Source organism: Bombina bombina, chromosome 6, assembly GCF_027579735.1.
Source record: "Bombina bombina isolate aBomBom1 chromosome 6, aBomBom1.pri, whole genome shotgun sequence".
Classification (NCBI taxonomy): Eukaryota; Metazoa; Chordata; class Amphibia; order Anura; family Bombinatoridae; genus Bombina; species Bombina bombina.
In genome coordinates this window covers 895,763,923-895,788,856 of record NC_069504.1, presented here as the reverse complement: position 1 = coordinate 895,788,856, position 24,934 = coordinate 895,763,923, and the positions used below count along the sequence as shown (strand labels likewise).

General features: G+C 37.8%; 1 protein-coding gene across 2 annotated transcripts in view; it reads left to right on the top strand.

The window, feature by feature from the left end:
* ADAMTS7 (ADAM metallopeptidase with thrombospondin type 1 motif 7) overlaps positions 1 to 24,934 on the top strand; it is a 163,544-nt gene that overhangs the window by 85,208 nt on the left and 53,402 nt on the right. For both annotated transcript variants that reach the window (XM_053718476.1, XM_053718475.1), the window contains exons 12-21: positions 9,089 to 9,258; positions 12,162 to 12,295; positions 12,588 to 12,708; positions 12,824 to 13,068; positions 13,194 to 13,335; positions 14,013 to 14,139; positions 14,333 to 14,546; positions 17,155 to 18,864; positions 19,128 to 19,280; positions 22,172 to 22,345. In XM_053718476.1, coding sequence (XP_053574451.1) covers positions 9,089 to 9,258; positions 12,162 to 12,295; positions 12,588 to 12,708; positions 12,824 to 13,068; positions 13,194 to 13,335; positions 14,013 to 14,139; positions 14,333 to 14,546; positions 17,155 to 18,864; positions 19,128 to 19,280; positions 22,172 to 22,345 — 3,190 coding nt within the window. The remainder of the gene's footprint in view (positions 1 to 9,088; positions 9,259 to 12,161; positions 12,296 to 12,587; positions 12,709 to 12,823; positions 13,069 to 13,193; positions 13,336 to 14,012; positions 14,140 to 14,332; positions 14,547 to 17,154; positions 18,865 to 19,127; positions 19,281 to 22,171; positions 22,346 to 24,934) is intronic.

Here is a 24,934-nt window from a genome sequence, read left to right as displayed (position 1 = left end):
AGTAATATTCCATAGTGAATTGGAGATTTTCATCAATTTTGTTGAGTTCCTCAAAGAACTCTAGTAAGGTGTTGAGATCACCTGTCCAGATCATAAAGATGTCATCGATGTATCTCTTCCACAATTTACAATGTCTTATGAAGTTATCGTGTGTATAGAAATCTTTGTTCAAATTCATGTACAAAAAGAGTTCCATATGTGGGGGCCATATTTGCCCCCATTGCAGTACCTTTGGTTTGTAGGTAAAATGAATCTTCAAAGAGGAAATAATTCATTGTCAACACTATCTCCAGGTGGTCTATGATGAACATCAGTTCTCCAGGGGAATAAAGCTTCATTGCATTCAGTTGCCCACCAATACATTTAAGACCTTCTTTATGGGGTATTGATATATGCAGACTTTTGATGTCTAAAGTCACCAAAATTGAATTATCACTGATCTGTAAAGTCTCAATGTTTCTTTGAGTATCTTCCAAGTATGAGGGGACATTCTCCAACAGGGGATGCAACAATTTGTCTAAGGGGTTGAAAGATTGAATTCATACTGGCCACTATCGGCCTACCGGGGGGATTGTCAAGGCTTTTATGCACTTTTGGTAAACAATAGACTACAGGTATCACCGGATCTTTTTGAATAAAAAAATCTGCTTATTTTTTAGTTATGATACAATTTTCCAGAGCTTCATCAATAACAGTTTGTATATATGTCTGAAATGTTACTGTTGGATTGAATGTCAATATGGAATAATTACCCACAACCCCTAATTGATATAATATATTTATCCATATATTGAGATTCATCCATAATTACCAGAGCCCCGCCCTTGTCAGAAGGCTTGATGACAAGGTCGGTTCTGGATTTTAAAGTATCAAGAGCCCTCCTTTCAGCCAAACCAAGATTAAGTTTACCCAACGTCACCCCCTTCTTTCTCATTTTTTCATATCTATTTTTACCAATATGATAAAGGATTCTTTTGTGTTGTTGGTTAGTGGTGCATGGGCTGTACTTTTAGATTTAAGTGATTGTACTTGAGTGTGAAACTCACTCTCAGTGTCAACATAATCCTCATGTTTAGCTGCTTGTAATTGTTGTAATTTCAACCTGTTACACTTGATGAAATTAAAACTTCTCTTTTACAGAAGGGCTTATCTTTGATCCCTACATTCACTCCTAATTCCTTTAAGATTGAAACTGATCTGCAGAGTTTTTTTTAGGAATATTAGATTTAAAGCCTTTTTCACCACTCATCCACAAGCAGCTAAACATGAGGATTATGTTGACACTGAGAGTGAGTTTCACACTCAAGTACAATCACTTAATTCTTTATTATTCTCTATTATTATGTTTTTCAATGCAGTAAACAATAACAAAATTAGGAACAGAATTATCGCCCTCAAGTGGGATATGGAGTCCATTTGCAGCACATAGAAGTGAGTCTATATAAAAGTTCAATAAAGTGCTGATTATAGGGCTCTTCTGGCAAATAAACATATAAAGTTCCCAACATTATGGGCCATACATTTTCAGAATTTATCTTTCCTTTTATAACAAATTAAACTAATAACAATAAACATTAAACAGTTATGGTTTCCATGTTTCCCTATTTATTTCTAGTCAAAGTATAAGTGCATACATATAGCTTCAGCTAAGCAAATATGTCTATTACCTATGCATTGTGTAATCTGATATTAACGCCCGAGTCTAAAGTGTGAAGGTCCAGGGTGACATGTGGAGAAGGAGTCGTCATGAGTAACTTGTATGTAATGGGACAGTGTATAAAATGGAGTCATGTTGAGACCTTTATGTGGGTCTGGAGTCCCAGAGGAACATTATCTCTGCATGAGTGTCTAACTTTGTTCAGTAAGAGATAATGATATATTTCTAGCTTGAGGTTGAGCTGTATCTCTTGGATCCACATTGGTAGGGTAGGGACTGACTCTTTTTTCCACAGTCTTGGGATTAATTGATGTGCACTATTAATCATTATTTGTAACAATCTAGAATGCAGTTTTTAGTTGAGTTTAGGATATTTGTGGAACAGATATATAATTGGGTCGTGAGGTAGCAGAGTGCCAATGGTGTTCTGAATGTATGGTATAATGGATGTCCAAAATGCTTGAATTTTGGGACAGGCCCACCAGATGTGAAACAGGGTGCCTTCCTCCCTGCACTGTCTCCAACAGCGGTTAGAGGAGCCAGGGAAGAGGTGTTTGAGTCTCTGTGGTGTAAGATACAACCTGGTTAGCAATTTTGTGTTAGTTTCTATGAGTTTAGCTGAGTGTGCTGACTTTTTTATGGCTTTGAAAATTGAGTGCCATTCTGTGTTAACTTTTCAAGTTTTATTATTTTTCATTATTACATAGAAGCTGCTTTTTTGTTTTTGTATATAAGATGAATTATTGTACACATTTAAGCTTATGTAAGGTGTTTGCCGAATAATTGCCCTTTGCAAAATAACTTATGTTATGCTGTGGATCATTTTTCCAGCCAAAATCATATGAGCAACCCTTTACAATTGCATCATGAGTGTCTGCCACTAGATGGCATACTTCATCTTGTGAGATTTGCTTAAATAGTCGAGTGGCTACCTGGATCAACAGGCCAAGTGGAAGGGCGGAGCCCGAAATGCGTGTTGCCTGTGTGTGTGATGTCAGATGCCAGACTGAGCAGATACAAGCGGGAGCTTTGAAACCTCTGTGATGCCTCTGTGCTGCCTTTATTGTGAAGCGGTATTTCTCACAACTGAAGGGTATTACTTGTAGTCAGGATGGCATACCATGCTGATGAGGAGGATCATTTGTGCATAAACCCCTGGAGGACTGGGTGAGATCGCTCATAGAGCGGAGTTTGTCTCTAAACTTGTAATACGCTCGGTATTCGATGCGCGCAAAAATCTTACTTCTAGCGGAGTTAGCACGTGAGCGATAATTACCACTCCACTCATAATCTGATACTAGGTTAGTATACTCTGCAAGTATATGGATGTATATATTGATATTATTGAGATTCTTCCATTTATGTTCGTTTAGTTGACAGTACACTCTTCCTTTGATTAGTATGTTGCTGCCTTGCTGTCAGTTAAGATGCTAATTACATTATTTACAAAAGGGGTGCTGGATCTGTGATGATTAAAACATGCTGAGTTTAAATGTATATTATTATATGCTACTCGGTTTCAGTCTTTATACAGCTGCTGGGTTAATAGTCATACTATATCTGTGTACTTGAGAATCTGTGTGACAATGCTCAAATATTATTGTTATATTTATGCATAAAACTGCTTTCAAGTTTGACTAAGTCCTTTTTGTCCCAGTATGATTCTTCTGAGAAGTATTAACAGGACCATGAGTGCATCTTAGGTTATGTACTGTATATCATATTTTGTCTAGTGGCTGAGTTTTTCAATTAATATCGATATGCGTTTATTATATTCACCCACATGCTAATACTCCCTAATGGAATTATAATACTAGATATACTGTAGATCATTTCTTATATCTTTTTTCCACTTGGCACCATTAAAGACCCAAATGTGTTCCTATATCATTTTTATTTCCCCTTTAAGATTTGATTGTGTGTTCGGGCTTCCAAGAGAGACCCCTACTTGTTCAGAAGGGGCTATCTTTCCCTTATCAGTTAGTTGTAGATTGAGGATAACACATTTTAAACCATGAGGCAGATATTGGATATGTTCCATGCAGGTATGTGTTAAATTATTTAAGATATTATATATATCAAGTACAGTATGAGTCTTTGTGGTTTTACAATATTGACATGACCTTATGTATGTATGCATATCTAATGTATGACCACACTGTCACTTGATTTGCTTGTAATGTTTTGTTTATCCATCTCAGTAAAAATTACTTAAAAAAAGAAGACAAAAATAATAAAATAAGGAGGATGAAAGAAAGTCATAAAATAGAGAGGAAAAAGGTCAGAATCCCTCAGAATATAATAAGTTTCTAGGTACAGTGGTCTGGATTTATAAAACTCTGAGCAGATACAGCACTGCCACTTATGCAGAGTCAAGCAGTCATGGGGAGAAGTTCGGGTCGTCCAGGTCCAAGGTCTCTGTTCTTGAAGCCTGCTATACTGTGCTTACACTAGATTGCTGTTAGTGAGTAGTTTTTAACCCTTGAGAGGCTGCTCCTGCACTCTGGATCTGATTTGAAAAATTATTTTTCCAACATTAAGCTTTAATTTAATTTAATTGGTTCTCATTTAAAAATATACCAACACACATGACAGTTAAAGGAACACCACATTCAAAACAGAATTCCACATAAAATGTTATGCATAATCAAACTATATATGTATATTTTGTCATGTTTTTCTGTAATTAAAACGTAACTATTATTTATTTATTTTTTGCACTTTCCAATATGGCTGGATCACATCCTGAACAATTTCAAATCTGTCCCTGCAACATGCCGTCCAGTAATTACTTTATCAGTGCTGGAACTCAATACAGTTGTCCCTAATTGGCTAGATGTAAAAGTAAAGGAGTAAAGTAAAGATAAATATCTATAAAGACTCTTTTTAAGCAGTATTTATGGTCTGTAAAAGAATATACATTTTGCTTTACTTTGCAAGCAGATCTATGCAACACAGTGCCTAAAGGGACAGTCAAGTAAAAAAAAAACCTTTCATGTTTCAAATAGGGTATGTAATTGCAAACAACTTTCCAAATTACTTTTATCACCAATTGTGCTTTGTTCTCTTGGTATTCATAGTTGAAAGCTAAACCTTGGAAGGCTCATATGATAATTTCTAAGTCCTTGAAGGCCGCCTCTAATCACATGCTTTTTTATTTTCTTTTCACAACAGGAGAGAGCTAGTTCAGGTAAACCATATAGATAACATTGTGATCACGCCCGTGGCTTGTGACAGACACTGCACTAATTGGCTAAAATTAAAGTCAATAGATAATAAATAAAATGTCATGTGATCATGGGCTGTCAGAAGATGCTTAGATACAAGTTAATCACAGAGCTAAAAAGTATATTAATATAACCGTGATGGCTGTGCAAAACTGGGGAATGGGTAATAAAGGGATTATCTATCTTTTAAAACAACAAAAATTCTGGTGTTGACTTCCCTTAAATTGCTAATATATACTATGCATATATACAAAGGACAAGTATATTTTTTAATTTATACAAAAGATAAGCGCTGGGAATTTTAAGGGACTTAATCTGTTCCTGCCCGAACAGGGATGGATAAAATAATAAGAATTCATCTCCAGAAAGTGTTTGTAAAATCTGTATGGAGTTGCACCACCCTAAGGCAGTGGGCCAAGATCTACAAATAGGCAAAAAGTATGTATAATAAATTCATAACTGGCCCCAGCGTACATCTTCAAATGTCTATAATGCAACATATATATAATTTATAAAACTTTAAAGTCTAATATTTTATTGCATGGGGAAGATTCCAATATTACTGTTTATAGTGCCCACAAAACATTCTTCCTGACATGTAAATGTCAGCCAACAAGTAATCACGTGAAGGAATAGCATTTGGATATTAAACTTTTTAAGTATAATGTTTTTATTAATATTTTTGACCTAACACAGAAGATAAAGAGTTATATACCATACAGATTAATAACAAGGTACATAAATAAATAGGAAAATAAATGAACTGTCATATGATAAATGACAGATTTCCTGTATTTATGAAATCCATCAACTAATATCAAAATAATATAGTGAAGCTAGTATAGTTATAGGGGCGGTGCATAAAGAGTTCCTGGCAGCATAATTCAAGACAGGGACATTGTAAGGGTTACAACAATGGTATATACACTCGGTTTTGTGGCGCAATCCTGGTTTTCTGCTTGAGTGTAAATATGATCTTATAGGGTTACAACCATATTGAATGAAGCTACAACAGTTGACCATTATATGAAACAGGGATTTTCTATAGAACATCCCAGTATTTTATTGATTTAAAAAAATAGTTTAAGAAAAGCTGACTACATTTAAAGGGACATGAAACCCCCAAAAATTATTTCATGATTCTGATAGAGAATGCGATTTTAAACAACTTTCTAGTTTACTTCTATTATCAAATTATCTTTGTTCACTTGGTATCTTTTGTTTAAAAGCCGGGACGCATGCTTAAGAATCTGCTCATTTCTGGAGCAGTATATGGCAGCAGTTTTTTTGCAGAGTCAGCTCCAGAACAGCAATGCATTATTTGGCCCTATCTGAACGTATACTGTTAGCCAATGACAAAAAGCATTCGTATGAATCTACCAATCACCAGTTAGCTCACAGTAGGGCATTGATTCAAGAGAAGAAAGTATATTTAACACTCTTAAAATGCAGTATCTGATTAATGACAAAATATTTTTGACTTTTATGTCCCCTTTTAGTAATAAAGCAGCCTAGCAAACATAATAAAAGCTGTCATCAAGATAACACTGCTTGCCCTGTGGGGTCATATCTGACTGGGCCTACTTGATAGACATTCAGTTTAGTTTGCAAGCTCATACTCTTGTAATCTATAGAAGTTTTTTGTTCAAACATCATGTTGGGACTTCCCTCAGGTATAGCAAACTCAATATCCTGGTTTTATTGTCCTCCTCTGTTTGATTATTAGATTTTAGCTATTAACAATAAAACAAGCAGAATATTAGCTTAAAGAAATTGTCTAGTCAAAATTAAACTCTCATGATTCAGACAGAGCAGGCAATTTTAAGCACCTTTCTAATTTACTCCTGTTATAATTTTTTCTTCATTCTCTTGGTATCTTTATTTGAAAAACAAGAATGTAAGAATAGGAGCCGACCCATTTTTGGTTCATCACCTGGGTAGCACTTTCTGATTGTAAAATGCTAAATGTAGCCACCAATCAGCTAGAGCTACCCAGGTTCTGAACAAAAAATGGGGCGGCTCCTAAGCTTACGTTCAAATAAAGAGTACATTAGAAAGTTGGTTAGAATTGCATGCTCTATCTGAATAATGAAAGTTTAATTTTAACTAGACTATCCCTTTTCAAGAATATTGAGCTTGGGTTGGCAGTGGCACACAGTCTCACTAGTACAGCTACAGAATACTTTTGTGATCTCATAAACTAAATTTAAAGGGACATTAAACACCTCAAGATATTAATATACATTGTTTAATTACATGTAGTAAAACAGAGATGCAATATACTTTCAGAATTTATTTTGTTCTCCTTTCCTGAAATTTAATTCTGAATATAGTGGACTTTACAAGTCATGTTAAACATGGAAGTGCAGACACAGCTGTATTCCACACAGTAATTGGATTAGAGAAAAATAGTTTTCAGTATGGCGGCATCCATTACTTTAATAATAATATAATATATTATATATTTTTTTATTTATTTTTTTTAATACATCTCCATATTTTTTTTATCAGGTTAATCTCTACATTTTATTACATCAATATATCTAGCATTTATTTAGAGTGAAAGTGCCATAAAACATGTTGAGATCTGCGCATTTCCTAAAAGGGCTAATTAAGTAAAAAATAGTTTGCATCAGAAAAAGGTTTAAAAAAATTGCTGGCAAGTATTTTTAAAATAATTTTAAAAAATAAGCAAAACTAATTACATAGCCATGCTGTCTGGAGTAGTCTGATCCACCCCCCTTATTAGTGTTTAGCATCAGAAACACAGGCATTGTATTTCAAAGTTCACAGCAGCTTATTTGCTTGTAGGCATGATCCAGCAGATAATGAGTGTTAAAGTCTTGCATTCTACCAAATCAAAGGTGGATATAGATGTAGCCATAAATGGAATTGTGTGTCAGGAGTTAGAGCTGTATAATTTGGAAACTTAAAAGAAAGGGTTAAAGGGTTGTTTCTAATTTGTATGAATAACAAATACATTATAAGATACTGCAATGCTAAAAGTTTTAAATGCATTTACTTTTATCCCAAAACAAAGCTTCTTCTTATATATAATTCATATTTTTATATCTTCTATAAATGGCTCTAAAGACCGCCCCCAAAAAAGGGCTGGAATTCAGAATTATTCAGGCTCTCACATACTCCAATCGCACCGCAGTTTCATGTCTCCAATTTGAATATTCATTATGTTATGCCACTTGAAAGATCGCATGCGCTGTACAATTTAAAAACAACCGCTGCCCACATACTTGCTGTTTACCTTAACTACCTTCAGCATTTTTATTTTTCTACAAATAGAATCTTCATTTACTGAAACCAATTAGGTGTGATGGAGTCAATTACCCCTATTCACTGCCATCCCCAACATCGTACCCACCCCAGCCGTGCGTGACACAAGCTGTAATTGAGGGGGAGTGCTGAGCCTAAACAGTGATCGGTTCCAGAGCATACAGCCCAGCACTTTGTGACTGAGAGACACCCTTCTCTTAAACTGACAATATTCTAACAGGCACATTTCATCTGAAATGCTCCTTCAGTTCCCTGACCTGTACTACTAATAAATGGAGAATGGGGGCTGAGGGGTAGGTACAAACCGGTGAGCAAGAGCGGCTGCCTGTCAGATTCTGTGACCCGTTTGTCCCATGCGCACATTGTGGTTGCAAAATCTGATGACAGACATCTATTCTGTCAGATTTTGCAACCAGTCATGTGTGCACTCAGAAATGGAGTGACATCACGGTCGCATATTTCGACAGAACAACAGCGTAGGGATGATGCTGCGCCAGCTGACACAGAAAGATCAAATTTGCGCATGCCTGGGCCAGAATCGATAGGAAATGCGCATGCGGGCCGCCATGATTGTTCTACTCAGGTAGAACACAGTAATTTGCTGTGCATAATGAGGTTCCTGAAGGGTTTGGCAGCAATAATAATTTTGTCAGGAAAATAAAGGTAAACTATTCAAATTGGCTAATACATGTTATTTGCAATATTAAAGTACTTAGTAAGTTGTTTTGAAAGATGTAAAAAAAAATTTTGGGTTTACTATCCCTTTAATGGTGAGGCACTGCAGTATACATTTGCAGGTAAAGTACATATTATTATATTTTGTCTCTATTCCAACTTGTTTTATGTCCCTTTAAATGCCCCTTTAAATTATTTTTTACTTTAAAGCATAAATGTTACCCTTTGACCTTTGCAGCCCCAAATATGGAGGACGTTACTGTCTAGGAGAACGAAAGAGATTCCGCTTGTGCAATATTGGGGCCTGCCTACTGGATACTCCTTCGTTCCGACACTTGCAGTGTGCTCAGTTTAACCCTGTTCCCTACAGAGGAAAGCAGCATCGCTGGAGCCCTGTGTATAACAGCAGTAAGTAACTAATCAGACCTTCCAACTTTTTTGCTAAAGAAGTATATTTGGAAATCATTTAGCAAATTTTTTTACAAATTATAAGCATTATGAAATTGGAAAAAAGTTCTTAATTGTAACCTCTATTTTGTTCATCTTAATCTGCATACATACATTTTTATGCTGCTTACATATGTTCTTATGCTACAGCTTTCACGGTCTGGTTACATGTTAGCAGAATTAGGTTTATTTGTGATGTGCAAATACATTTGGGTCATTTAGGGTGTTTTTCCTTAATACATATTTATTGGATTTTGTTCAGTTAAAAGGATGAGTTTAATGTCCCTTTAATGATAAGTCATAAGCCAAAAAGGGCAACATTAAACAGATTAATTAACCTCTTAAGGACATATGACGGAATTTTTCCGTCATAAAACAATTGAGCAAACTGAAAGCTGTGTCCTTAAAGGGTTAAACAGATTCCAGTTTATTTATATCCTTCTGGTTATATGGCCTCCAAAACTGCACACAATACTCAAGCTATGGGGATCGATTTATCACTGCCAGTATTGAGGGAAAATGTAATTGTTTCCGCGCGCCGGGCTGGTGCTAGGATTTTTGGCCACACAGACGAAGATACATTTTGCCGACCCCCCCTGATTACATACCATCCCATTGCTAGTTAAAGGGAACTGATTCAGATAGAGCATGACATTTTAAGCAACTTTCTAATTGACTCCTATTATCAATTTTTTTTCATTCTCTTGGTATCTGTATTTGAAAATCAGGAATGTAAGCTTAGGAGCAGTGCTTGCAGATTGGTAGCTAAATGTAAATCAAACAGTGGTACCTCCATATTGATATGTTCTTCTCCCCTCTGGACACACACACCAGTGCCATTCTTCATATAGCTTGAGAATGAAACACCCAGCCATCCAAGGAGCACAGAGTAAGGGAGGGCAGCACATCATGTATGTAACCCCTGTTTTAGAACTAACTAGCATTGCTGGATGGGGCCCGGTGTCCAAAGCGTGGGCTAGACACTTCAGCTCAAGCATTGGGCTCCTGGCTCTGCAGTCTCCACGTCAAAGTCACATACATCAAACCAACTACAGACTGATGTGCAGACTACGTTTTTTACCCCAGGAGGCACAGGCAGGCAGACAACACTTTGTGCACTGCACAGCGCAACATATTGCCAATAGCCCGGCCCCGTCATGAAATTTATTCAGCCCTTGGCTGTGATGGCTGCCATGAGTTTTTTTAAATGAAAATAAAGTCAAAAACTTCTGGCAGCGCCCCTTAAGGAATATGATAATGGGAAACTGCAATTGCACTTTTTCTTTAATGCGTGCTCTGCAGCAAATGAAAATAAAATAGGCGCACTAAATAAAAAAAAAATGTAAAAAACATATCAGTGTTGTTTCTCCAAGATTGTACCCCCCTACATGGGTGCATGAAGGCGGCTTCCAAGCCTGCCTTATGCAAGCGCCGGGCATGTACTGTGCAAGTCTTCAGGCTTATCAGAAACAGGAGTTAAGAAGCAGCGGTCTTAAGACTGCTGCTCCTTAACTCATATGCCACCTCTGAGGCGAATGCAATCAGGTTGATTGACACCCCTTGGCCGCGAATCTGCAGGGGGTGGCATTGCACAAGCAATTCACCAGAACTGCTTGTGCAATGATAAATGCCGACAGTGTTTGCTGTCGGCATTTATCGATATCTGGCGGACATGATCCACTACAACAGATCATGTCTGCCAGACATTGATAAATCGGCCCTATGGTCTAACTAGTGATCTGTAAAGTTGCATAAGTACCTTACATTTTCTGCTCCAAATACCTCTACATATACACAACTAGGCATTCTACTGGTCTTACTCAGCTTAGTACTTCATTGTTTTTCAAAAATCTGAAATAATTATTCTCATTTGTCTTTTAGTCACATAGAGGCCGATTTACTAATGTGCAGGATCATGTCCGCCGCACACCGATAAATGGCGACAGCATACGCTGTCGGCATTTATCATTGCACAAACATTTCTAGTGAAATGATTGTGCAATGCCGCCGCTGCAGATTCGCAGCTAATAGGCCGCTAGCAGGGGATGTCAATCAACCCGATTGTATTCGATCGAGCTGATTGCTGTCCGCTGCTTCAGAAGTTAAGGAGCAGTGGTCTATCTACCTCTCTTTTCATTAAAGGTTTCTTATTTTAACTCTCTATCTTTAGACAATAGCCAATACTTTGAGCGATCAATTGAAAAGGATATTTTATTACCTATTTCTTCCAACCCCCACTGGGAACTTGGTTGATGCTTGCTGCTTCTTGTTTACATAACCTTTCTGTAGAGAATACTAAACTATTCATATTTTTAGTATAGGTGCGGATTTTAACAAACAAACACAGCTAATTTAAATGACAAAATAGACTAAAGCAACTATTTATGAACAATTTGATATGCTCCAGAATGTAATACTAGCAATGTTGGCAGACGTTATTATTTCCTATGGGAGACACACTTGTCGGAACAGAGAGGGTCAGCACACTTTGTTTGAATATATTGCCAAACCCACAGATTGTGAGACTGGTGAGGTTATAAAGGCATTTCTCATGGGTCTGAGGATGTATTGATCATCAGAGCCAGAGAATGAATTTGCATCTAAAATGGAACCCTTCAAAGTTTCTACTGTTCTTGTACCCCTGTAATAACAGTTATATTTTAGGTAGATTGGTTATCTTGGCCCTTTAATAATTTGAAAACCCAACAGAAACCTGTATGAATATTTACAACTCTAATATTTGTGTTTTATAATTCAATTGGACACTTGGGTTGTTTTGGGTATCATTGGTTTATTCTTGCTCTTCATAGACTGATCTTTTGGTTTCTAACTGATTTAACCTTGGTCCTATTTGTCTTAAATAGTTAATCCATGTGAGCTACACTGCAGAGCCGATGGTGAATACTTTTCAGAGAAGCTATTGGATGCTGTGATTGATGGTACTCCATGTTATGAAGGCAATAGAAGTCGGGACCTGTGTATCAATGGTATATGCAAGGTATACTTAGCTCTTTCATCTTGCAAGCACATGAAAAAGAGGACTAATAGACTTCCAGTATTGATAGAGGCACTTGATTAACTTGTTCTAATTTCCTGTAGATTAAAGTCTTTTATATGAGCATCACTTTCAAACACCTTTCCAACCTGGGGGGAATCTATTATTAAAACACTCTCAGAAAACAGATCATAGACTATTTTCTCCTTCCAGTGGTAATGGATCAACCTGTACAAAGACATCTTACAGCCCTTCTGTCCCTTTGGCCATTATAAGCTTCTCTACTTTAATGCAGAATGTTGGCTGTGACTATGAGATTGATTCCAACGCGGTTGAAGATCGCTGTGGAGTGTGTCATGGGGATGCATCCTCCTGTCACACTGTAAGCAAAACATTTGAGGACAGCGATGGATTAGGTGAGGTTCTGGGTGAATGGGGAAGGGGTAAACTGTTAGATTATAGGAATTCATTATATGATCAGTTTTTAGAACAAAAGTGGAGTCCTAGATATCCATCTATGTAATTTTATAGGATATGTGGATATTGGACTCATACCCCCTGGTGCCCGTGAGATACGCATTGAGGAGGTGGCGGAAGCTGGAAATTTCCTGGCTCTACGCAGTGAAGACCCAGAGACATATTTTCTAAATGGGAAATGGACCATTCAGTGGAATGGAGATTATCAAGCTGCAGGTACAATCTTCACGTACACACGTACTGGGAATCTGGAGAATCTCACTGCACCTGGACCCACATATGAGCCTGTATGGATTCAGGTAATCGGGTTGGATATATAGCTCATTAAGCACCTACACTTTAATACATAAATGTGCGTAAATACTCTACAATACTTTACAAATGTACCCAATTATCAACAAATAATCAATTAATTTGGCTTTAGCTGCTGTTCCAGGAGAAAAATCCCGGTGTTCGTTATCAGTATACTGTCAGAAGGGATGCAGACAGCAGCAACGAGATCCAACCTCCAGATTTCTCTTGGCGCTATGGCTCGTGGACTGGATGTTCAGCAACTTGTGGAACTGGTGAGAGCAGCCCCACCAAATAACCGGTGATTGTAGAACAAGAAACAATTTAAGGCACTGAATTTGAACGTTAAATGTGTAGATAGTTTCATTATCTCACCTTGTCATGTCCTTCATAAATTGTGGAATCACAAACACATTTAACCAGGGGTGTCCAAGAAGAAATGTAATCTGAATTTACCTCACAGGGTTGGTAATTTCTTTTTCTCATTCCAGGAATTTCTACTAAACAGGGCTTCCGTATATACTAATATAAGCAAATTTCAAATAAGTGATTAGTTTGCAAAGTAAGAACCAAACACCTATGTAATCTGTCACACAAATATTCCATGGGTTACCAGTGAGGACAGGAATGAAACATTTGCAAAGTAGAGGAGTAGCACTGTGTATTGCAAAAAAATAAATAGGAAGAGGAATAGTGGTGGATACAATGTCACAGAGGGCGGAATTATGGCTTTAGGTTGGACATCCTTCATCTATAAAAATGCATTGCTAAATGCAGAGGACGGGTAGGAAATTAGTACTTTTCCAAATTATTAGTAATGACAATGGACTAGCAACTTTCTCTGCTGGTGAGTAACTTTTCCCCTGATAGGTATTCTATAGTTATATTTTTTCTAACTCTGTGTAATATATGTGTGTTTTTCTTCATTCCATTGATTCCTAATCTGTTGTAGGAATACAAAGGCAGCTGGTGCATTGTGTAGAGAAACTGGCTGGCTTGGTGGAAGAGAGATATTGTGACTTTCTTACAAGACCTGATGACAAGCAGCGAAACTGTAATGAGGAGCCATGTCCCCCCCGGTAAATTTCCTCAATACTGAGCTCATTAACGTCTGTCTGGTTGCTTTCCATGAATGAGCTTCCCCATTAGATTTATGGATAGGTAGATACACACACCAAATCTTTGAGATTAGCTTATTAGCATTACTTCTCGAGCTCAAATTGGCAACCCCTTCCTCTATGACTTTGTAAACTTGATTTATGTCTTTTATAGATGGTGGGTGGGAGAATGGCAGCAGTGTACCACTACTTGTGGGCCAAATGGTCAACAGAAAAGAACTGTTCTATGTATCCAACGTGTGGGGCTTGACGAGCAGCGAGCACTGCAACCCACAGAGTGCCAGCATATCCCCAAACCAGAGGCCAATATTCCATGCAACCACAATGTGCTCTGTCCTGCTGTCTGGCACCAAGGCAACTGGAGCCAGGTGAGCATATAAAAATGGGATAGAAAAGTTAATGAAAATCCTACAGTCAATACAAGATAAGATATTTATAAATTTTAGAAACACTCCTACAAGATTACCTGAAACATTACTTCACCTTCTGATTTTTTTAAAATTCTTTAAATGAACATTTTAATTACAAAAAAAATGTAAAATGATCTTATTTGTTTCAGCATTTTATTTTAAATACTAGTGCCCCTTGCTCTTGAGCAGTTCAAGACTGTTGAACCAATTAGGAACAGCATATTATTATTATTATACTTTATTTATGAAGTGCCAACATATTCCGCAGCACTGTCCATGGGCATAATTCATTTAAATAAAACAATGATATAAAACTTGTAAGAGACAGGACAAAATTTACAAACACATACAGGAGGAATTAAGGGCCCTATTCCCGTGGGAACTTACAATCTAGAAGGGTAGGAGGTTGACAAACAGGAGGTGAGGACTGCAAGATTGAGAATGAGGTTAATGCAGAGTTAAATGAGGGAAATGTTGTTAGGTAAGTGAAATTGGTAGGCTTCTCTGAACAAAAAAGTATTCAGGGAGCATTTAAAGGAAGAAAGATTAGGGCAAAGTCTAACAGCACAAGGGAGAGTGTTCCAGAAGGTAGGTGCTGCACGACAGAAGTCCTGCAGTCTAGCATGGGAAGAGGTGATAGCCGAAGATGCAAGGAGCAGGTCATTGTTGGATCTTAGTGGGCGGGCTGGAGTATACTTGTTTATTAGAGAGGATAGATAGTGGGGAGCAGCGTTGGTGAGAGCTTTGTATGTAAGGGTGAGAATTTTTAATTTAATTCTTCTGTGAATGGGGAGCCAATGAAGGGACTCGCAGACAGGTGCAGCAGATACAGAGTGACGGGAAAGGTGGATTAGCCTGGCAGAGGCATTTAGGATGGATTGAAGGGGGGAGAAGTGGGAAAGAGGAAGGCTAGTAAGTAGGTTATTGCAGTAGTCAAGTCGGGAAATAACAAGGGAGTGGATTATTTGCTTTGTGGTGTTAGCTCTCAGAAAAGGGCGAATCTTGGAAATATTGCGTAGGTGGTTGCGGCAGGATGTAGAAAGCGATTGGATGTGGGGGACGAAGGATATATTTGAGTCAAGTGTAACTCTGAGGCAGCGGACTTGGGGACCTATTTATGAAAGGCCTGTCGGACATGATTGGAGAGGAGGAGTTGCCGGCAAATGACATAGAAAAAGACCTGTGAGAAAGATAGGAGTGAATCCAAGAAAAAGCAGTGTCACAGAGGCCAAAAGAGCTAAGGGTCTGTAGGAGGAGGGGGTGGTCAACTGTATCGAAGGCAGCTGAGAGGTCAAGTAAGATGAGTATAGAGTAGTGGCCAATATTTTTAGCAGAGAGAAGATCGATTCGTTAGTAACCTTGGTAAGGGCAGTCTCAGTTGAGTGTTTGGGGTGGAATCCAGATTGCAAGGGGTCAAGCAAGGAGTTGGTGGACAGGGAGTGGGTTAGATGATTGTAAACTAGTTTTTCAAGGAGTTTTGATGTTAGTGGAAGCAGTGATATGGGGCGGTAGCTTTCAGGAGAATTAGGGTTGAGGGAGGGTTTTTAAGTATGGGAGTGACTTTTGCATGTTTGAAAGAAGATGGGAATGAGTAGCTAGAGAGATATAGGTTGAAGATGTCAGTACGATCAGGAGTGAGGGTGGAAGACAGGGAGGGTATTAGATGGGAAGGGATAGGGTCAAGCGGGCAGGTAGTGCGGCGTGAGCTATAAATGTAGCCACCAATCATTTGCCATGCTCCCCTTGACTGAGGGACACTAGTAATAAAAACAAATTAGAAGATTTTATTTTTCCAAAAAAAGGAAATTTCAATGGTACATCAGATATAGATAATTACTTAATGAACACTAATTATGATGCTTACAAGCAGAATTAAAAAAAAACACATCAAAGAAAAAAAGAGGTGTTTACCATAGCACCCCTTCAAAGAATGGTAAAGTTACACACTATATGTGTTTAATAGTTAATTATTATTTGCAAAAAACTCATGTGACATCTTGAGATAAAAAACACAGAGTGGATATCCTCACTGCTGAACATGTACTTTAAATGGCTAAAATACAGTTTGAGCAGCACTTACAATCTCAGGGGCCAATTTATTAAAGTGCAGACGGACATGATACAATGTAGTGTATCATTTCCGCCGCACATCGATAAATGCTGACAGCATACGCTGTCGGCATTTATCATTGCACAAGCAGTTCTTGTGAACTGCTTGTGCAATGCCGCCCCCTGCAGATTCACGGCCAACCGGCCGCTAGCAGGGGTGTCAATCAGCCCGATCGTATAGGATCGGGCGGATTGATGTCCGCAGCCTCAGAGCAGGCGGACAAGTTATGGAGCAGCAGTCTTTAGACCACTGCCTCATAACTTCTGTTTCTGGTCGAGCCTGAAGGCTTGCGTGGAAACAGGGGCATCAAGCTCCATTCGGAGCTTGATAATTAGGCCTCATAGTTCCAAGTGTTGACAATAAGTCCCAACAATGTAGTCAGGTGCAAAATGTAAAATTATAGTATGGCCATTTTTTCCTTTCCTTTTTAAATCTCTAAAAACTTCCCCTTTGCAGTGTTCGGCATCATGCGGTGAGGGAGTGCAGCTCCGGAACGTTTATTGCATCAATGGTACAGAACAAATGGTGTGTGACCCTTCAGAACGGCCCGACACTAAGCGTACATGTCAGCTAACCTCATGCCAGCCACAAATTTTTAGTACAATTGACTGGACTGGAAGTGGAGGTTCCAGCAAGGAGATTAATGAAATCCTTCTAGACAAATTGCAAATTCCTTCAGGGTTTTTACACTCTCAAGAAGACAACACAATTTCAGAAGCTGATTTTTCCAGCCATGGTGAAGGAGGACAGGCAAAAGATGGACGAGCAATTGTTGATGATTTCTACTATGACTACAATTTTATCAATTTTCATGAGGATTTGAGCTATGACCCTTTGGAGGACAATGATATTAAGTTGGGTAGCAAATTGGAGCCACAAGGGAAAGAGCTTCTTACACAGGTGCCACCAACTGAGAAAGAGTTGGAGAAGAAGAATGAAAGGCAGGATGACAGAAGCACGGAACCCATAAAAGATATTACAGCAACTCCTCAAAACCCTGCAGTAACCAGGCCAATGGACATATTCATCGTTAGTGGTCAGCATCAGACACCAAGTAACTCTATCAGTACTATAGCTAAAACTGTCATTAAGAATATTTTAACGCCCAGTACAGAAGCAACACTTCTTGTAACAGATCCTGCAAATATAACAATATTGTCTCATCCAGATAAGGACCAAAAAGGATTGGTCAAGTCAAACAAGGCAACCACTCAATGGTACCAAAACCAATTGATACCTACTACTGAGAGTATTTCTTCAGAAATATCCCCTACACTTTTAATTAGTAACTTTCCAGATATCTCCATCTATAGAATATCTCAAGATCCATCACTGGAATTAGCAGAGGATGGATTGCCTCATGCCATTTCTGATGCCCCACAGGATGTAGTACACCTTGCCACAGAACAATCCTTACCCAATAGCCATTCAGGTTTAGCATTACTCTCTTCAGCAGAACCTACTGAGAATCCTACATCATATCCAACTGCTGGTTCTTTACCAGTTCCACCACAATATATTTTGCCATACCCAGCACCTGGATCCTCAACAGACTTATCACATAGGTCTTTACCGTACTCAACACTAAACCCTTCACTTGATCCAGCACATGCTCTTGTAACATATTCAGCAACTGATTCATCGCAAGATCATAAAAATGATGATCTTTTAACAGAATCATCACTTCAAGAAAATGTATCAGAAATTCAAGTAGAAGACTATACACTTCCTTTGCCACATGATCTCACAGCAAATAAAAAAAATGTGGCCACTACTCAGGATCTATCCCCAGATTTATTGAGGCATTTTCCATCATCCATCATTGAAAATGCTAAAATTCCAAATGTTGATATAACAACTGCATTACCAGAAGACCTCTTGTACAACCTGCCCTCAACATTATCAGAACTAGATAACATGGTTCACATAGTTCCCTATGCCACATCATCTGTAAATACAGTCTCAGTTAATGCCCAATTGTTAAATGTCAAAATGGAAGGAGGCTCTCTTACCGATGTCAGTGCAACAAATACTGGGGAATCGACAAGTACGATTACTGCCTCTACAATTACAACATCAACAGCTCCTATCACTTGGCAGCAACTCCCATCACTGGAAAGCAAGGAATCACAGAAAAGTTACTGGGAAGTTGGAAACTGGAGTGAGGTGAGTGTAACATGTAGTCTATGGAAAGACTTGACTATGTCAGATTCTGATGAGATATATGTTTAATTATGCCTTTAAGTAATACATTTAATAGCATATGTTGTGCAGATTGGTTCCAGATTGCATAACCTACATTATGTTCTGGGTAGTAGGTGATACATTGTAGAGTATATTGTTTGCTCTAGGATGCATAGCAGATGCAGTGTCTTTGAAGTGTACTTTGAGATGTGCTATGACATATGTTTACTGCATCTTTGTCCTAGTGCTCCACCTCCTGCGGTCTGGGTGCAATGTGGCGTTCTGTTTCCTGCAAAGCAGAAAACAAAGATTACTGTGATCCTGAGACAAAGCCTGCACCAGCTCGCCGTTGTTATCTGAGGCCTTGTGCATCATGGACAGTAGGGAATTGGAGTAAGGTAAACTGCATGATCTTAATATTTATTTCTAAAGAGATATATTGTGATTTATAGGAGTGTCTCCTTCTCAAACTTTATTAATAGCCAATGAGAAAGCTCCATTGTCATAGTGGTCAGCTTTTGATATCTGTGTCAGGAGATGCAGCCTTATATAATGCATAATTTACACCACATATACCTCAGGATATGTTTCAATCCAATGATGTAGCTGTTACCATTTGCGCTCACTATTTAAAGTACAGTAAATTCAGAATTTTAATTCCCCATAAAATTGAATTTTGCATAGAGAAAAAGATTGCAATGCACTTTTATTATTTATTTAGCCGCTTTTCTTGTAGAGAGGATGATGCGCAGTGCATGGAATTTAAAACCCTGACCTGCTACATACTTTATGGCGGTTTGTTTGATCAGTGCAAGATTCCATTTACATCTCTCCCTAAATGGCTACACAGAAGGAGATAAGATAAACAACACTTAAAAGGCTTTTCTAGGGGTGTGTCACTGGATTGCAAAACAACACAAATGTTGCTAATAAAACAAAAACAGTTTTAAATTATTTTAAAACCATTGTTTGGCATGCAGTTCTTTAACACAATACAGTGATTAATCTCTGGTACATATATAAAAAGTAATTTTAATGCCTCCATAAAAATGCACAAACATATATTCACTTATGGACATCCTGTACATTCCCCAGCTTATAATTGGTTGTACTTGACATTTAGACAGATATAATATAAGGTCGCAGGTAGTGTATTTCGAAGTTTTATCAGATGCTTAAGTTTGAATACCTCTTATAACACACTAATGTGCATGATGATATACTAGCGGAAGTGTGATACACTTGAAAATCTCATTAAATTGATATGTTTTAGGAATTGGTTTTATGTTTATACAGTACTGAAATGATAAGTTTTTACATGTAAATTGAAAGCTTATTAAATATATGGTTACAAACATTTGTTCTTATTAGCATATACTAATAGGTTTGACTTGGCAATATACTTATAAGTCCAAGAGATCTCTGGACCAATATGTATTGATATTTCTGTAGACAGATATTATAAAAAGTTTTTTAAGGCATCAGGGCCTATCTATCAAGCTCCGAATGGAGCTTGAGACCCCGTGTTTCAAGACCGCTGCTCCATAATCCTGTCCACCTGCTCTGATGAGGCGGACAGGAATCGCCACAATTCAACCCGATCGAGTACGATCGGGTTGAATGACACCTCCCTGCTGGCGGCCCATTAACCGCGAGTCTGCAGGGGGGCGGCGTTGCACCAGTAGCTCTTGTGAGCTGCTGGTGCAATGCTGAATATGGAGAGTGTATTGCATTCAGCGATGTCTGTCGGACCTGATCCGCACTGTCGGATCAGGTCCGACAGACATTTGATAATTCGGCCTCATAATCTCAGCATCAACTTTCATAGGGTTTTCTTAAAGGGACAGTAAACACCAGAATTTTTGTTGTTTAAAAAGGTAGATAATCCCTTTATTACCCATTCCCCAGTTTTGCATAACCAACACAGTTATATGAATACACTTTTCACCTCTGTGATTACCTTGTATCTAAGCCTCTGCAAACTGCCCCTTTATTTCAGATCTTTTGACAGACTTGCATTTTTAGCCAATCAATGCTGACTCCTAGGAGCTTCACATGCCTGAGCTCAATGTTATTTATATGAAACACATGAACTAACGCCCTCTAGTGGTGAAAAACTGTCAACATGCTTTCAGATTAGAGGCGGCCTTCAAGGTCTAAGAAATTAGCATAAGAACCTCCTAGGTTTAGATTTCAACTAAGAATACCAAGAGAACAAAGCACAATTATTAATAAAAGTAAATGGGAAAGTTGTTAAAAATTACATGCCCTATTTAAATCATGAAAGTTTTTTTTTTACTTGACTGTCCCTTTAATTAACACATTTTTATGTTAAATATATATTTGCCTTGCATTAAAGGGACATAATACTCATATTCTAAATCACTTGAAACTGATGCAGGAAAATATCACCTGAGCATCTCTATGTAAAAAAGGAAGATATTTTACCTCACAATTTTCTCAGCTCAGCAGAGTAAGTTCTGTGTAAAAAGTTATACTCAGCTGCTGCTCAGCTGCAGGTAAAAAAAATAATAATGAAGAAATGAACAGCAGCCAATCAGCATCAGCAGTGCTGAGGTCATGAACTCTTTTACTATGATCTCATGAGATTTCACTTAACTCTCATGAGATTTCATTGTAAACTTCCTTACACTGAATAGGGAAATAAGATGAGAGTGCACAAAAGCTCGCTCCTTCCGCTGTCCCGGAACAGACATACTGATTTGTTGCTTAGAAGTCCTTTACAATGGGATGTGGCTACTGAGAAACTTTTGAGGTAAAATATCTTTCTTTTTTACATAGAGATGTTCAGGTGATATTTTCTAGTCAGCTTTTTACAGCTATGCTGCATCACTTTCAAGTGTTTAAACATTTGGGTATTATGGCCCTTTAAGTAAATATCAGATAGTGCTATTGATTAGTACGTTCATGATGCGTTAACTAGTAGACCTATAGATCGTAATCCAGCATTTTCATCCCAGCCAGGAGTAGCTGTAGGGGTTTAAGGTAATTAAATGTATCAATGTATATTGCACAAGTATCCTTTGAACAATTATAACATCTAATAAAAAAGATAAGCCTTGATTTGATTCCACACAAGAATATTAAAAAGTGCTGTGTTTTTTTTTATTAGTTTCTTTATGTTTTGTATATGGATATATATATATCTCACTCTGACAAACTTCAAAAAATAGTAAACACTGATTAATTAAAGTATATACAATCTTGATTTAAAAGATGCAAGTGTAATTTTTTTTTAATATATAGCTAAAACCTGTGTTCTATTTAGTGTTCAAAGAGCTGTGGTGCTGGAATTAAGATGAGAGATGTTCAATGTGTAGACACTCGGGGCAAGAAGCTCCTGCGACCATTTCACTGCCAGAATACTTCCTACAAACCACTTGCCCAGATACCCTGTTATGAACAGCAGTGCATGGAGTGGTATGTCTCATCCTGGAGAGAGGTGAGGATAACAGGACAAACAAGGGTTACACCTTTGTAACTGTAAAACAAATAGCAAGGGAGCTTCAGGTCACCCTACCTGGCACTGGCACAGACTGGAACAATCAATGGTTATGGTTTCATGACAAACAGAAATGAGAGGATGAATATGCAGTACGGAGTGGAATGAGAGCAGGAGGGTTGTAAAATAATTGGTTTAAAAGCATGAGAGTGCTACAGAAAGGACTTTTAGGTTCGGGTGAAAGGGAAAGGGCTGAAGGACAAGATTTTTAAAAAAATGTAATAGAACAATGGCTACAAGTAAGACTGCAGTAATAAGATGGAGGTATCAACGATGGGATAAGATAAAGCAGGCTGCCAAATGAGTTGTTTCTAAAAAGAAAATAATAACTTCCTATATAATCCATTAATTATAGTGATACACAACTAGACATGTGCAAATTGGTGTTAAAAGGCGGTGGAAATCAAAATGAGACTTTTCTGATAGAACTTACAATTCTGGGGTAAAATAATGAAAGTTTCAATATACATCTGCTATCTAATTATGTAATTCTCTTTAGTTAGCACATATTTATTTTCTATGAGGGCATACTGAGGTAGACTCAGGAGCATACACGTGTCTTAGGCACTATGTGGCAGCAATGTGCATGATTTTCCTTGTTCTATAACCTAAACAAAATGTATTATAGTTCTATCAAGCTTTGCCCAATTCATATATGTAACATGAACAGAATTAGCCATTGTCAGAGGCTGGTGTATAGTATCTCATAGGGGGATACAAAGGCGCGCTGTTATGGGCTAAAAAGACATATATAATGGATAATGAAAAATAAAGTCCTGAACAAAAAATATTTTAACAAATAGTTACTTTGCTCTTTGTCGAGTATGTCTTACTCGGCTGATGGCTGTAAAGCAAAAATAATTTGAGTCCGTTTGTTTTCAGTGATCTTAATAGTCGATGCTTTTTGTGAAGGCAGCTCCTCTTGTTCCCAGAGAGCGGGGATGTAGCTGTTAGAAAATAAGATAGAGAGGGCGCCACATAGTGTGATATTGTTTCATAGAGAATGATACAAATGTAGAAAGGTAATGCGCTTACCAAAAACTGTGGTACTGTGCTGTGACCAGTACAATCTCGCCTGCTAGCACTTAAATCAGTGGCTAGTACACTGTCAAACAGGATCCTTCCTGAGGCTCTTCCTTCAAGCTGTGGTGTTAGCTGTGAGAAAATCTTAGTTTTGCAACTTTGAAATTTTGCTCAGTATGGTTGCGTCAAAGAATGTATACAATTTCCAGGATTAAAAGAATTAAAAAATATTTATTTAATATTGTCAGAGGCTGAGCTTGCAGTATTTCAGGAAATACATAAAGAGGAACCTTAAATCACACGTGACCCGATGAAGCTTTCATTTTGCCACAATACTGTCCTATCGATCCAGTATGTCCAGTTTTTACCCAAGCTAATATATATCCGAGGATGCACCTGCATTGCATTGCACTCTCTCTCTCTTCCCTTCTTAAAGGGACATAGAACCCAAAATTGATCTTTTATGATTAAAATAGAGCATACTTTTTAAAACATTTTTCCATTTTACTTCTATTATCAATTGTGCTTCATTCTCTTGGTATCCTTAATTGAAAGAGAAGCAATGCATACTAGGAGCTAGCCAATAAAAAGAGGCATATATGTGCAGCAACCAATCAGCTCCTAAGCCTACCTAGGTATGCTTTACAACAAAGGATGTCAATAGAACTGAGCAAATTATATAATAGAAGTCAATTGGAAAGTTGTTTTAAATTGTATGCTCTATTTGAATCATGAAAGAAAAAAATGTGGTTTCATGTCCCTTGAATGCACACTACTTTGACCTAAAAAAAATCCTGATTAAAAACATTTCCATTCTTTATTTAACACTGGGAGGAAGTTGAGAAGAGCTAAACTATTTTCCAAGCTTGACCCTCAACAAGCCCACAAACTGATACACATAAGGCAAGATGACAAAAGACTACATTCCCTATCTGCTATGATAACAAATATTGAGGTGTTAACCTGGAAAGAACCAAGAGAAAGGTTGAGATGAAATATAATATTAGCCATTCAAATGAAGCTTGGCTCTTGAAAACCACTGGTAGGAAAGATGTTGCCAAGTCAAAGCAAAGCTGAGTAATCTTTCAAATGGTGTGGCTAATCTCCATATAAAAGTCAATTGGAATCACGGTCCCCTTAGAAACATGGAATACCATCTTTCAACAAATGGGCAAAGCACCCTCATCAATGGGAATCACTGAAACAAATATGAAATTGTTAGGGAGGTGGTACCTTTACCCAAGCAGGCTGGCAAGGATGTTTCAACACTCAGATCCCCTTTGTTGGAGAAATTGCACACAGACGGGCACGTTATTCCACTTATGGTGGGAGTGCCCTATACTCCGGGCATATTGGCGGGACGTACACGAAGAAATACAGAAAGTCCTCTCACAAAAGATCCCATTTGACCCCCTAACGCTATTATTCAATAAGCCCCCTAAGATTAAGTGTAAATATAAATCCACATTACTATACATCATGCTTAGCAGCGCAAAACAATTAATC